At 42.8% G+C, this 15730-nt stretch overlaps 2 protein-coding genes across 2 annotated transcripts; one reads left to right on the top strand and one right to left on the bottom strand.

Annotated features, from left to right (window-relative positions):
• The first annotated feature begins 719 nt into the window (after positions 1-719).
• On the top strand, positions 720-2068 carry LOC138208477 (nuclear receptor subfamily 0 group B member 1-like). Its single transcript, XM_069166360.1, has 2 exons — positions 720-1263; positions 1641-2068. Exons 1-2 carry the CDS (start codon positions 720-722, stop codon positions 1865-1867), a joined length of 771 nt encoding a protein of 256 aa, XP_069022461.1. The 3' UTR covers positions 1868-2068.
• Positions 2069-10498: 8430 nt separating this feature from the next.
• Positions 10499-15391, bottom strand: LOC138208476 (zona pellucida sperm-binding protein 3-like). The gene is made up of 11 exons (XM_069166359.1): positions 14951-15391; positions 14751-14853; positions 14208-14326; positions 14021-14139; positions 13380-13483; positions 12527-12704; positions 12187-12304; positions 11597-11688; positions 11326-11420; positions 10730-10867; positions 10499-10626 (listed from the first exon to the last, which is right to left on the bottom strand). The coding sequence occupies exons 1-11, from the start codon at positions 15389-15391 to the stop codon at positions 10499-10501; spliced, it is 1635 nt and encodes a 544-aa protein (XP_069022460.1).
• Between the last annotated feature and the right edge of the window lie 339 nt (positions 15392-15730).

The following is a 15730-nucleotide window of genomic DNA, read 5'->3' as shown; positions in this document are numbered from 1 at the left end:
GCAACACGCACATAATTTGTTCCAACTATGCACAAATGAGGTCGGGGCCCCCAAATCAATTCCTGCTCAGGGTCCCTCTGTCTACTTATTAGCCTTCACTAAGCCTCTTCAAATCTTCCATCAAGCAGGCCACGGACAACCAGAGGAAAACTGGAAGTTGTCTGATTTATCAAAATTAAGGCTTCATATTTGCCAGGTCAAAATACTCCAACCACAGAATTGAATGTCACACAGATAGAAATAGAATCGCTTGTAACTGTTTTCCGACCCCATTTTCTTCATGGATTGTGCAAGAGCCACAGTATGTTAATTTAAATGTCCTGCATATTCATAATTACATTTATAATTTCTGCTCATTATAAAGGAAATAGGTGACACAATGTAATTTAATTTTTTTTTTTATCAGTAAACATTTCTGTTAATGGATTACATCTGCCATTCACATCAGACTGACGTTACTGTGCCTAAAGTTCATTACTGGCTTACATTTGATTAAATAGAGAGAATGCTACTTCAAATCACATACTGTCACTTGGCTATGAACACGTTCACCTGCTGCCACGTTTGTGTGCTTTTATTGTGAAAACACTAACCGGACGTGTGTTTTTAGTGTACCTTGTGAGGGCTGGGGCCACAACTCTATGAAAGAAATAAATAAATAAAAAAACACGATATTCGGGAAAACAAGCTCAACTAGTCTGGCCGCTTTGACAGGCGCCATGTCGTCCTGTGCATGTCCAGGCACCGAGGACACGGGACAGGGAAGCATCCTCTACAGCCTCCTGAACAAAGGCTCGCAGCGCCCGCTGGGACGCACGGAGACGCCCGCTGCGCACTGGGTTTGCTCCTGCGCGCGGAGGAGAAAACTCGCGGCAATTCGGGCTCCACAATTAGTTTTCAAAGCGGCCTCCGGGGTTCTCGTGAAAACTTTCAGGTTCGTGAAAAATGTGCCGTGTTTTCGGGGTTTGCCGGCGGAGGACCAGCTCCGGCTTGTGCGCAACAGCTGGGCGCCGCTGCTGGTTTTGGGCTTGGTGCAGGACTCCGTGGACTTCGACACGGTGGAGACGCAGCAGCCCAGTCTGTTACACAGGATTTTAACGCGCGACAAAGATCGACAGCAGCGCACTGCGGTTGACATGCAAGACCCCGGGGTGCCTGTCGGTGATGTGGAGGGCATCAAGACGTTTATGAAGAAGTGCAGAGGACTGCGGATCACCGTTAAAGAGTACGCGTTTCTGAAAGGGGCGATACTATTCACACCGGGTAAGAATCGGTCAATGTCTTCCACACAGCACCATAAAGTTGGTCATTCTGATAGTGAGACGGTCTGAATTTAAATCACTTAAAATGTGGTTTCTGCGCGACTTAGTTTTGATCCTGTTGTGCCCTCTTAAGTTTATTGCATGAACGCTGTAGTATCCATAAAAAGTTAATTGCATAGTAGACCATAAATGACTTCATCTTCCATGATGAGCCTGCAGGCTAACTTGTCTTTACAGGCGCATTAATACAGCTGTGAATTTATAACGGTGATTATTAAATATGATAATGGCGAATTATTAACACGTACATTCTGGGTCTGTTGCCGGTGAATCAAACTTCCCTCTGTGTTTCTATCCCCGTTTGTCCCCGGCATGCAGAGGTGACCGAGCTGGAGTGTCGGGACTACATCCAGGAGCTGCAGAGGGAGGCTGAGCGCGCGCTTTACGAGCATGTGAGGACGGTCTGCCGGTTCGGCAAGCTGCGCGTCATCCTCCACACCTTGCGCTCCGTGGACCAGGACGCGGTGGCGGGACTCTTCTTCAGACCCGTGACTGGGGCGAGCAGCGTGGACGCACACGTGATCGCTATGTTTAATGAGCGGTAGAAGAATTTGGGACCGAGTGACAGACGCCTGATTGCTCATTTAATATAATAATGTATTTATACTTCTTTGGCCATCATTGCTCAGAACATCAGCTGCACATCACGTTTTTTTTTGTTGTGTGAGGACACTGAGAAGCGCTCTGACACAATGACCATAATAATAATTTAAAAAAAAAACCTGAATAACTGCAGTAAAAAAGACTAAAACTACCATTTACTTGTTTTGTTTTTTTGGTGACACATCTTTACACAAAAATATTGAGTAAACTGCAAACCAGTGACATCTTTTTGAACTGGCCAGTTTTGAAATCCAATAACTAAAGTAAAGGGTGCAATGAGTTCCTCTCCTGTATAGACATACAGAGCAGAGAGTAGCTCAGGACACGAGTCCTGCTTGAAGTCTGGGGGATTGAAGGTTCAACTCTTGCTAGAGGCACTCAATTTTGAAATCCAAAAGCCAAAGCAAAGAGTGAAATGTGCACCGATCGCATATATCCTCCGTGAATGGATAGCTCAGAATGGAAGAGAGCTGCTTCAGGAATTGGAAGTTACAGAATTTGAAAGGCCAACAGCCAAAGTAAAGACTGAAATTACCAACAAAAGCCCGACTTTGTGAGCGGGTAGCTCTGAGTGGAAAGGGACAACTTGGGGACTCGGGAGGTCATGAGGTCGCATCTTACCCGAGGTACTGATTTTTAAAGGCTTACAGCCAAAGCAAAGACTGAAATAGGTACCGAAAGCCTGACTTCTGTGTGAGCTCAGAGTTCTGCAAACAAGAGTTGTTTCTGATCTCTACGCTTGTCAAAATTTCTCGGAAATTACTGAATCAAACAGCAGCACAGTTTCGCTGCATGACACTCAAAGAAAGCCAGGAATGTAAATCTCCCAATTTCGTGTTTGTAGTTAGAACACAAAAATATCTGAATAATTAAACATTTTATATTAACAGGATATGATTGTAAAATCAAATTGCACCAAATATTTAATCACAGTGTTGTTTTCTGAAGCTGTTTCACCCTTTCTGTCTGAACAACAAAAAAAAACAACATAGATTTTAGCAACAGCTCAATGGGGAGGATTGAGAAATACAAGTTTCTATGACAGTCCACAACGGGTCAGAGTTGGATCTTAAAATACTCAATGAAATGGCGACAATAGCCTCAACATTTGTACCTGCAACTCCACTTCATTTAATTCAACAACGAAATCAATGCTGCCCCCTCCTGGCAGCCGCCAGTAACACTTTCCATCGTTAATCACACCTGCGGTCACCAGGTGCACCTGATCAGCGTTTGTCTGCGGCTCCTCTGGTGCCGTTTGGTTCAACGAAATTCAAGGATTTATGGAAAACAACGTCGGTTTTCAGGTAATTTCTGATTTAAAAATAAAAAAAATGTGACTGTAGTTTCTTGTATTTCTGGTATCTTTTGGAGTTCAGTCATTTCTAAACTGCTGATTTGCACACTGATATCTCGGAGCAGAAGGCCAATTTTGATATAATGCTGCTGGAATGGATGCTAATTTGTTAGCACACGTGTCATCCTGCCTGCATGGTTTGACACTTCCTACTAATGTACCTTATTTGTCTTAAGCAATGACGTCATGTAGTGTTATCATTTTTTTTTGCATTTGCAGATACGTTATTTCGCCACTAGAGGTCACACTTGACCACATCATTATCTGTAACCCAGATAATACTTTTAATTTCTCCATATAAACCTCAACACTTTGATTTAATGTAACCAGATATTGTCCCTGCATTGATTGCTATTAGTTCTTATCTTACTAAGACTAATGTTGTATTATTCAATTTCTGTCTTTTTGAGAACCACAGCCACCCACAAATGCCCAAAATTCAATCATTAAAAGTCTTTGGATTGAACCCATCTCTATCTGTCCTGTGAGTTTGCCTCAGCAGGTCAGTACCACAAGTGTTGCTGCATTTCTGGGGAATGTTAATGGAAAAATGTTGTTTACACTTTAATTTGTATCATCTGAATCTGCACAGAAACTAAAGCTGTCGGAGAAATGTCATCCTGATGGTTGATCTGAGTATTTTCTTTACACCAAAACAACTGAACCTTACATTTTCTTACTTGACGTACATTTTGTTGCAAATACTTTAATTTAGCTGAATAAAACGATGAACACACAGGATTTACTTGTTGAGTGTATTTATCATCTTACACTGTTGTTTCTTTTACTTCACTGAATGGTCTGAATACTTCTTCCTCCAAAAAAAAAACCAATGACATAGTGTAAGATTTTCTCAGCTGGGGGCGGGGAGGGAGGGTGTGGGGTATATAAAACATGAATAAAGCAAACAATTATTTCTACACAAAAATCTGCGACATTACTGTCTGTCAGGGCTGTCAGAAACCTCACTTCCTATAAAACTGCTGCAAGTCAGTTAATCTGCGACATTTCCACCAAACAGCCAGCAGAGGGCAGGACAGCACCAGGATACGCGTCTCGCAGCTCATTGTGACCCTTGACCCGAGCGGCTGCTGTTACCAGGGGCTGTATCAGGTAAGATGTCAGACGCACAGTCCCCTTTCACGGCTTCTTCTTCTTCTTCTTCTTCTGTGAGCTGCAGACCTTTTAGTTCCTCCTCATGCTGCACAGCTCCCAGCAGACAAAAAAAAAAAGAAGAAAAAAAAAAGCAGCTGTAAGAAAAACAGAAAATTCCTGTAAATGACATGTTGATGTGACATCACAGTCTGATTTATGATGACAAAGAAAGCGGAACTTGAGTCCAGAGCTAAAAAAAAAATTAAAAAAAATACTGTTTACACTGTTAAAAGTTTTTGTGAGAAATAATTCCCATTAAAATTATATTTTGACAGACTTTTTTTTACGACTGTATTGTTTGATGTAAAGTGCTTAAAAAAACAGGATACATATTTATCATTCAGTTTTAATAAAAAAAAAACTACATTAAATGTACATTTTGTCCAGTCAGGCACTTGCTTACTTGATTTACTTACTTATTTTGAAACCAACACAACATTTCAGGTGCAGCAACCTGATAGATAGTTAAAAGATCGTTTTTGCCACTTAAAACCGCAAAAAATATCGTCTAATGGCGATAGGGATGTAAAAATAGATAAATAAATGTAGTCTTCAGTGGCCTTTGGTGGACAAACCATGCAACCAGAGCACGCAAGGAATCTCGTGTGGCCCAAACGGACAAACGAGCTTGTCGGAGTCCACATACACGAGTGGACGTACTCGCATCTCACACCAAAGATGGATGGATGTCAAAGACCGGCTGGACAACCTGTTGTATCTAACTCCAGAATTTAAGGACAGTATTAGTGAAGCGCTCTGAGGAATGAAACCTGCAACTCTGACACCTGCAGCTGGTAAATGCACCTCATCTCAGACTGTCGTACCGAGCAATCTACGTCTTAATACCCTTCAAGAACAAGAACTAAAAAAATAACAATGATATACTCTAGCTTAAATATTAGTTTATGTGCAAACCTGTGTATTTATTTTCCATATGTGAAGAACTATCAATTAGTTTACACTGATTAAAGCAAGTGACATGACAGCAACCTGTCAAAATTAACCCAACTTCTACATATTTACATTTATCCAACTCAACTGCATCTAACTTTGCATTGTCTAACAGCTGAACTGGATTTTTCACAGTTACATTAAAGCGCTGTGGACACAGATGAGTTAATGAGGCTCAGGTGCAGCTCGTCCTCACCGCACCTGACAAACACATCGACTTATTAGCTTGTGTTAGTGTTGAAACCTCAGTGACAATAATGTGCACTTGTTTGAAAAATCTTTTACAGACCCAGCCGATGCAGAAAGATTCTGCTTACCTTCATTATTATCGTGCGCATGAACGAATCCAAACGTGCCCAAGATATAGTAAATCGTGGCCGCAATTTAGTAATTCCTGCCCACTACTTTTTTTTCTTTCTTTCTCTCAATGGCCACTCCGGGGCTCTGTACACAGGCTGGGATGGAAAGAAAGGGGGGGAAATCTTATCATTTAGAGCCTTCACAATGGGCATAAAGAGCTGCTAATCTGCTTCATCTCCCCGCTTCTTTTGTTCGGGTGGAAAAGACCTTCTGTCCACCGCCCGCTTGTCACCCCGCTCCTTTGTCCCCCAGTGGATGTGATGGCCTGCCCATCACAAACCTCATCTCTCTCCTCTTTTGTGGGGACCACCACATCCAGCCTCAGCTGGACTCCCATAAGTCCTTTAGGTGTGTCTTTCCTTGTATTCAATCCTACCTCTCATTCTCCTTTCTGCTTCTTTGTTTGCCGGAGGCCGCCTGACGCGTATGAATGGGAACAGGCGGGGATAAGACGGATGTGTATGCCAATCCAATCCGTTGATTTAGTGAGAAAAAGAATATTGGTGGTGTTAGGGAGTGCTACATCCAATCTCATTAGTACTAAGGGCGATCAATAAAGCTTTCGCTTCTGCTGAATGTAGTGTTCACTAAAGGACTGGGCTTTGTGATTTCGTTTCTCACTACAAGCTCCCTGGCTGATGACCTTTGCTACCTTTAATACTCACAAATCACCTGTGATCTATTGTGTGGCTGGTGCGTAGACAGGCTCCATCATATAGTGGATTCAGTCTGGCAAGCATCGACCATGCTTTTGGGCTGTGAATTCCAACTGATGTACTTTCAGGGATGCAAAATTGAATCATATTTTCTTGCGGTGATCAATATAGGAAGCTCTTATGTTTGTGTTTACATCTTTGAGGCATAACATCTGTTTTAATGGCATGGTTTCACCCCCACAAATGTTTGTTTTGAAGTCATTCTGGCTGTCTTCCGGGAAAAAAGGAGCTCATGAAGTTTACAACCTGTTTCATCATTGAGTGAATGACCCTCCTTCAATCTTTGTCAAGACACACTCAACTTACACATTCTCTGTTAAGGTATATCAAAGAAAAATTAATTTTAAAGGCATTTAAATGGATGACTAGCTGCTGAGTGCATGGAGTCGATGACCTCCAACATTTGGAAAAGCTCTCCACTTGGAAAGACTTTCCATATGGCCCACTGAGCTTGACACCGCGTCCCTCAGGTTTGAGCTTGAACCGTCCAACCCTGGCAGCCCACAGAGTAGTTCAGCCACCTTTCCCGCTGCGAAGAGAGCAGCGCGGGAGGGTGATAAGATCTCCTGTCAAACCGCTCTTGAGAAACACAAAGGGGCTCTCCACTGCTGCTGAACTGAACCACTCGCTACAATCAGACAGATAGAGAGAGGTGAAAAGGATGCGGCGAGGGTGAATGAGAGGTAGCATGGAAAGACAAGGAAAGAGGGAGTGTGCGTGTGCGTGTGCGTGTGAGATAACCCCCAGCCTGATGCTCCAGTGGTGTTACTGTGTAGGGACTGATACACTGAGGCAGAGAGGTACTGTCAGAAGAGCCACAGAGCACCAAAACGAACCTCTCTGCACATTTCAGGCACAATGGAATGAAAAACGAGCTCACATGTAAGGACACTGCACTCTTAAAACGTGTGGAGCTACAAACTCAAGTTCTTTTCATTTTACTGCGTAAAACCTATGACAACAAACCGGTTACATCCAAAAAGAACCAGCTTAGAGTATCCTGCTTTGGCCACTAGGAGCAGGCACACAACATGGCAATACCTGTAGCTTCCTGAGACAAACAGGAGAACAGTGAATTAAATGGCTTATTGTGTATCTCCAGCACTCAGACCTCAAGGCAGACACGTGCTACTGCACAAGATTTAATGAATGTGAACTAGAAACCAGGGACTGCATCCATACTAAATAATGTCGAATGCAAAGCAAGAGGCATCGTTCTCCTGCAGCAGAAGGAAGTAAAATAATGAGTCGGGGTTTCAATTTGACCCTTCCTAATGAAGAATAGTTTTATAATTATTTAAACCTCTGAATAATTTAAGGATTTATTTATAATTAATGCTATGAATGATCAAAAATGCAGCTTTACCTTATCAAAAGACAAAAAAATAAACATTATTGGAGCCAAAAATAAGCACTTGTCTAAAGAGTTTTCTGTTGTCCCCTCCTTCCGCTCACAGACTTGTGTATGTGGGGGGCTACGCCACCACCAGTGATGGAGTCTTTGATGAGTGGAACCATCTCCTCATGTCCTCCAACAACCTGCTGCAAATGTCGTGAGGCTGATGCCTTTGAACTTCGGATACTTTCAAGCAACTTCTGCCAAATTCATGACCCCAGAGCGAGCTTCAGAGGCTTCAGCATGACCGTGGCTGCTTCCGGACACCACGGGTCTGTTGGTCAAAAACAACAGCAACAAAAAACTTTGAAATAACTGTGGCATGACCCAGTTTGGGGATATTAGGCCCAAAGACCCTGGAGTCAACTCCAGAAAAAAAAGGTAATGCACACTGTTGTAGGCAGGAAGTGCGGTGTGTTTATTCCAAGGGAAGTTTTACATGAAAATTTTAGGAAATATAAGATCAACTTCCACTCCACATGAACATGTACACTTTAAAGCTTGAATAAGAAAGAAAACATTTCAGGTTTAGGTTAAAAGCACTTCAATATATACTGTATATCCAATTTAAAATGTATTCTGTATGTTTTATGTCATGTTAGCTGAAAAAATAATATTGTAGCACTACAAATGCAAGAAGGTTACAAGCATAGGGACTAAAAAAAAATTAAAAAAAATGTACATGAATCCACTCTCAAGTTCAAAATAACAGCAGTTTTCGTGTCTCTCAGAAGAACTCGCATGTTGTGCTTTTTTGTCAAAAGCGTCACCCACAGGCCTTTGTTAACACCAGCTTCTGTCATCACCAGCCGCGTGCGGTGCGAGGAAACGTCTGCAGCATACCAATGGTGTGGAACAATATTCCCCAGCACGCTCCATCTACAGCAATAATATCGTTGTGCCTGCCAGAGACGGGAGGACTCGCCCTGCCTGCCACTGGACACACACCATTACTTTTGATGGTGTGTGTGTGTGCATGACAATAAAAGTGCGATCTGAGCGTGTATGCCTGTGCCCTCAGGGTCACACATCCTGTCGGGGAAAATGGCTGATTCAGGACTCTCGGCCATTTTGCTTGTCAACTTGGGTCCATGCTGCTATAACCGTTAGACATCTGTGGGTGGACGACTACCTCCAGCAGGATGATGATGATGATGATGATCTTCTGCGGCCATAACAAGACATTAACACCTTTTACACTCTGTTGACTCCTCTTGAAGCTGCAGGCAAGTTTTGTATATAAAAACACACACACACACACGCACACGCACACTGTCTCAACAGCCTGCTTGAGAAAGTCAGGAGGAAAAAGTGTCTCATGCCTGCTAAATGAAATAGTGTAGATGTGCTCCATTTACCAAAATTTCAATGTACTTTACAAGCCAAGCAGTGGGATTCATATTTATTGGTGCTCTAATGAAGGGATCCCAGACTAAATTTACTTGTGGAAGCACTGACTTGTTTTAGTTTGCGCTCACTGCTCTATCCACCTCAGTTCAAAGCTCCGACATATTCATTGTATGTTTCCTACACAGCACCAAACAGCTAAAATTGTGAAGGCACTCAAGCATTTAGCAGCTAAAGGCCCAACTATTTCTATTTGAAGGCCAAAACTGAGCCAAAAGACGAGTGAACATGACTGCTAGTGTTGCTCTGTGTCTGCTGGATGTGTAAATACATAGACTTTTTGCACCCTCATACTGTAAGACGCCACCATTTGGACAGCAGTCATTGGCTAATAATTTGTCTAAAAACTGCATTAATTCTCCTTCATCCTCCATGATTCTTTTTTGTAGCTATGTGTTTATCACTGTGCCTCTGACTGTGCATGCTTGTTGCCGTCGTGTGTCCTGCTGGTGCGTCATTAGGTTTGGCTTTTTATTAGCCTCTGGTGTGTTGGGGATGGGATGTGAAGGGGGGGGGGGGGGGGGAGGGGGGGGGGGGGTCAGCGTCGCTCTGGCAGTATACTAGCACAGCCGTCAGCCCTGCTCAGGGGAACAAACACCCCATTAAACCGAGGCCCTCACATATTACTGTAATAAAAGCCCCTGCTCTCCACTTTATGGGCTTTTTAATTATGTCTATTCGTCTTCCTGGGCTTGTGAGCAACAGTTCGTGATGAGCCCCATTTCATGAATACTCCACCACTAGCAGGAAGCTGGAGGGGGTGAATTCAAGGGAAAAGTCAAAAATGGCCTGAATCTAAAATATGACTATTGTTACTGGGGTGCTACTTTATGTTTTACCTCACAGTGGGGAGCCGGCAGGCTTTTCTTCATTTTAGATGTGGGTTATTATAAAGATGGAAAAATATCTTGCCGCTTGCATGTATTGCATGGTAATAGTGTGCATTAAATCACCTCCCAGAGATCAGGGCAGCGGCCGGTAGCTGCAGGGCCCCGAAAAATTAATTGTACAAATCAGCCTGGCATAATTTCAACACTTTGGGTCATTCCACACCGTGTGCACTTTCCTGTCTTGTCTTGTGTGGGTACAGTCCTTGTATTCAAATTATGCATATAGAATAAAGGTCATCCCATCCAGTGACTGGGTGATTTGGGCTTGTTTCTTGAGACAAACCTCAAGAGATGAAGACAGAAAAATGAGACTTGGTTTTTAAATGTTTTATCGTCTTAAATCAGGTGCTAACAGAGTGTCCTGTTGACTTGCGTAGTTTGCTGCACATTACAGCGGCAGTGAAAAATAACACCACCACAGCCAGCGCTGCACCTGCTCCACACAGCAGGGCTATCGATGAATACAAGACTGAGGGAGGGACGATGAGAAGACAAAAGACAGAAATTACTGGTTGTATTAGTTACAAGCAGAAAGAGAACTATGGATGAAGTGAATTTGAATGCAATCTCACCATTTTGATTCCTTTCACGTGTCTGGACTAGGTGAGCTGGTTCTGGAGGAGGCTCGGACTGCTCAATCAGCTCCTTCTGCAGAATGCTCTCCTGCAGCATAATGGGGCCCAGAGAGGCCGTCCCCTCCCACTGCAGAGCTGCAGTACAACATGAGGTGGAGGGGGGGGAAAAAAATAAAAAATAAAATTCTTGGATCATTTAGCCAGCTGAGTCAACCATTACTGACAAGCCTGATTGGTTGGACAATTAAAGGGATTAACTCAAAATCAAACCTCCACATAAACAGCATGTGTGCCAAATGAGAGCAAGGAAGTTAATCTATAATAAACACGGATGGAACTTCTGCTCTGTCTTTAGATTTTACTGAGGGTTTCTCAAAATAAATGCATTTAAAACCTCCTTACAATACTAGAAATTCCAAAAGAAAGTGAAATACCTTTGAGTGATATCTTTTTCAATTAGTAAACCAACAAATATTGAATATATATACACATGCTTGTCTTGGAGATATTGGCGAGCGTATTAAAATTTCCCCCCTGGATTACTTTAGAAGCCTTTGGCAGTGTCGTGTTAGTGTTGCTTCTGTAAACTGTACCAGCATCTGCTGCGAGGCTTCTTTTCTGTCTCTGCTCACCGCAGCTGCTCTCACAGCAGCTACACACCTTATTGTCTCCACCTGATGCCACCCATCTGTCCAGACCCGAAAAATGGATTTTGTTTAGAGTGGCAGAGCAAAGCTTCTAATAGCATTAGAGTCATGGTAATGCAGGAAAACACACACAAAAATGCCAGAATCTCAATAAAAGTATTGAGCAAACATTTCCCTATCCATTAAGTAGAACACAATTTGATTTGTGTGTACTCACCTTTTGGCTTCAGTCAAGTAGGAACAGGCTTTGTGTTGCGAGTCGATGGGAACAGAGACTGTTGTTGCTTTCAGATGACATGTGATGTAGAGCTACGTGGAGGTTCAAAGGCATTTATATTCAGTATGTACAGTATTAAAAGCAACTCATAATATTGCATACGGCACATCTACATATCAAAACCCTTTAACCACGATATTTACTGCCAAAACCTAAGGCACCTTACTTTTTAAAAAAAAATTTTTTTTAATTTTTTTATTGTCTCGTGGACTGAAGTGACACATTTTGGCATGATATTGGGTGTTATATTTATGGGACAGATCCATTCTACCTATATAACACTTACTGAGTTCAATATCTCAGAGGGCATCCATTTCCTCAGGTAGCTTCTGAGGATATTATACTCTTTAAACAACACTTACTAATGTATATATTATTATCTGCCAACTTAGCAAATGGGAAACTAACAGAAAACCAGGTGGGAAAAAAGTTATGCTAACGCCTGAGGTGCTGCAAAACATGGTTGAAAAAACTGACAATGATGCATGAGCAGTAGTTTTAAAACTGTATATAAACACACTAGCACTTACTGAATTGCTGTCATCTTGGTGGAATCTGAAGGCTTTCAGCTGGAAATGAAGTTTATCCTCCCGAGTCCATGGCATGAAGTAAGACTTGGCTCCTGTCAGCTTAGCATCAGTTAAACACCTCATAACGGCAAAACACAGGCACCGGATTCATATTCATAAACTCACTCCAATTTTTCACAGTGAAAAAAATGCTCTTAATATGCACTGTATGATATGCAACTGTGCTTTTCAACCTTAAATCTTTATTATTATGACTAGCTGACTCCCTAAGACAAATACAACCCTTTGACTGTTTGTATTTAGTGTCAGTTTCCATCAAGTATATAGCACAGCTTCTCACCCATGGTTATCGATGAAGGGGTATCTGGGCTGAGAATTGGGATCCAGGCTCACAGTGGCCACACAGGTGTCCGCGTACATCCTCAGAGGAACGTGGTGACCCTGGAGGATTGAGGCCTCGATGTGCATCACGTCACTCAGGAAGTAAACGCTGGAAGGCCTCCGTGACTGCCAGTCCTCTAAATCAAATACAGAAGAAAAGATAAGTGGAACAGTAATGCTGGGGCCATCAATCTGATTAGCTGAAACTTAAATGACGCCTCCGGGAGAGAGACTGCAGCAGAGAATAGGATGTAGGTACTGTAACAATAAGAGAAAAGTACTTTAAAGAAGGCAGTAAATGAATTACACATCCACCATTATTATTAACTTGCAAGAAACACAAATGAGAGTCTGTGCCTGCAGGAACTAGTTTAAAACTTCCCTAATGTCCTTCATAACTTCATACAGTCCATACAGGATTACGCTAAGTAAATGACAGGATGTGCAGAGAGGTTCTGTGTGGCTGACTCAAGTTGAACAACAGCTCAACAGCGCGGTGCTTGGAATTAATTAGCTGTACATTGATGACTTTATTGTGCGAGTGACCCTGTTGGGTCAGCTGCAGCCTGCTAGGCATGTAATTTCAGCTCATCACCATGCATTAAAAAGTTTCACTCCTGTTTATCGAGTCCCTGTTTTGCATCTCCAGCAGTAGCGGTGAAGTCTGCAAGGCCTTGAGTGATTGCAATTACCCCTGTCGCCAGGGAAATTAGCCAGACCGCCTGGCGCAAATCAAAAGTAGTTTTTTTTTATTAGCTTCAAGTTCGCCTGTGTTTTTTTTGTTTTGTTTTTTTGTTTAAACCTGCACCCACCTGTCATTAGACGCAGGGAGAAGTGCAGCTGCTGCGCCGCTTGCATGTCGGAGGCGAACGGGTTCCAGGTCGGGGTCATGGCACTGCTGCTCACAGAATGTCTCCTGTGAGGACAATTACAGGAAGGACGGACATTTCACACGAGAGATGCTCATCAAGCAAGGAGAACGTTTTACATCACTCATGTAAGTGTGACAGGGTTTCTGAAGACCTTTTTTTTTTTTTTTTTTTTTTTTTTTAAAGTATGAAAGCATGAAGGAAAACCATTGGATGATGCAGCCTAAACTTTTGTGTTATCACTTTTTTCTGTGTATCTCTACTGGATTATAATCAATTTAATTAAAGTTATGCACTCTTGACATGAAATGGATAGACGAATATATCAGTAAATTGCCCATATGGCGAGCTTCCCAGGTGATGTAGCTGTTGTGAAAGTGTCATTTGGCAAGACACTGAACCCCAAGTTGGACCTGATGAGCTCCTTGCATGGCAACTCTGTCACCATTGGTGTGTGAATCGGAAGCAAGAAATTATAAAACACTTTGTAGAGACCTTTGTTAATGGAATTTAAGACTTGTGGTGCCTTTTTTGGAAACTGGATTTCATGCTTGTTAAGACTTTTCAAATGGACTTGGCTTTACCTTTTATAGTGGCATTGAATTAGCACCTCAGCAGGGTTGGTCTTTAAAATGAAGGTGTTGCTAATGGGTGTTGGGGAGTATATCAGAGAAAACGTGTAGATGAAGGCTTCTTTGGTCATCTGCAGAGAGCACAAAGCGGTTATGGTGACTTCAAACGCACAGACTTGGTGTCCAGAAAGTCACACACCGTCTTTGTACTGCCGCAGCTCTGCAGCTCCGACTGGAACTGCAGGATGTTTTCAGCGGTGTCAACTGCAGTGCAGCCTCCTAAGGTCAGATCACTTGGGCGGATGATCTGACCGTTTCCTAAGAACAAAGAGGAAAAGGCAGAGCTTAAATCAAGACCATTACCTGAAGCCATTTTCCCCCCTTATGTGGTCAATAACACTCAGAGTAAGTGGAGGTTCAGCTGCAGGACAAATAAAAAGGTTTCTTAATGCGTCGCTGGAAAGTCAGCATCTGTGCACCCAACGGGCAAACAGAATACCCCTTCTCGGAGAACAGAAATGAGAGGAAACATAATATTGATCACCGAGTCCATAGTCCGTGCCATTTGCAGTAATCAGCACTGAGTGTCCCATCCTCACTGTTCCATTCAATTTTCCAATTCGGGCCTCTAATGTGCCCTTTTCTTTTTTCAGACATCAGAGCAGAAGTAATGGTAAATGGACCTGTGCTGGTGCCACAACAAAAATCCAATCAATTCAAAGAAGTAACGTGCCGCTGTTACCTAAAAAGTTCTGCTTGATCTCTACAGTGACCTTTTTTTCACCACAGCGCACCGCCACACTATCAGCTGGCTCTGGCATCCGTGGCTCAAACTTCACCAGAACCTGCAACATCATTCAAATAGATTTAAACTATATGATATGATATATATAATATGGTGCATAGATGAACATGGCTGTGTAGTAACAATGTTTAAGCTACCTTTGATTCCTGCTTGACAGGTCGGTTCAGATCTGGGCCTTGGACCAGCACTTTGAGCATCCCTTGAGCTTGGACAGTTTTCCTCTGCTCCAGCTGCTCTGAGGTCAGCTCTCTGGCCTCCGATCTCTGCGGGGTTTGCATCTGCTCCGCACCAGGCTGGAGTGGCTTTCTTTGGTCGGAGCCGACAGCCGGGTTCCTGAGCTGGAGACTCTTGAGCCGATAGCTGACAGGAGAACGGACAGGCTCCCTTTGCTCCATCTGGTTTGACTGATGATCTGTCGTCTGCGATGAACTTGGCAGCTGTAAGCTTGTTGACACTTTCTCGTGGGGGATTCGGTCAAGAGTCTCATTGGTGCTAGAGTTAAACAAGTTCTGTGTAGCAGAGCCAAAAGTTGAGAGGAGAAGCACACACCCCAGCAAAACAGCTTCTCTGAACCCCATTCCAACTTTTCACACAAAAACCTGAGTTTTTGGTGTTTTCAGAGAGCTATGCTGCCTTTGTCTCCTGACCAAATATAAGGTATGGGAACTTACAGCTGGCTCCACCCACTCCTAATGACTTGATTGAATTCCAGCCTGGAGCAAACAAAATGGAAATGCAGATTATATAATGGCTGTCTGGCTGCACACTCTAAAGGTCATATTTGCAGCAAGTTTAGTCAGCTTCAACTGTGCTTTCATTTCAAAGACTAATTTGATAATAAAAATAATTTAATTTCAAAGAATAATGTGTTTCTATTGTGGAAAAAACAAAATGTGGTTAATTCTTACTGTGTTTTC

Source organism: Embiotoca jacksoni, unplaced genomic scaffold, assembly GCF_022577435.1.
Source record: "Embiotoca jacksoni isolate LCO1_2020_lvr unplaced genomic scaffold, fEmbJac1.0.p SCAF_38, whole genome shotgun sequence".
Taxonomy (NCBI): Eukaryota; Metazoa; Chordata; class Actinopteri; family Embiotocidae; genus Embiotoca; species Embiotoca jacksoni.
This window is presented reverse-complemented; position numbering and strand designations above follow the sequence as displayed.

Coding starts and splice junctions, on each gene's coding strand:
- LOC138208477 (XM_069166360.1), top strand. CDS start 720: ATGTCGTCCTGTGCATGTCCAGGCACCGAGGACACGGGACAGGGAAGC. Junction 1,264..1,640: donor GGCGATACTATTCACACCGG/GTAAGAATCGGT, acceptor CCCGGCATGCAG/AGGTGACCGAGCTGGAGTGT.
- LOC138208476 (XM_069166359.1), bottom strand. CDS start 15,391: ATGGGGTTCAGAGAAGCTGTTTTGCTGGGGTGTGTGCTTCTCCTCTCA. Junction 14,854..14,950: donor CTGTCAAGCAGGAATCAAAG/GTAGCTTAAACA, acceptor ATGATGTTGCAG/GTTCTGGTGAAGTTTGAGCC. Junction 11,689..12,186: donor ACCAAGATGACAGCAATTCA/GTAAGTGCTAGT, acceptor ACCTCCACGTAG/CTCTACATCACATGTCATCT.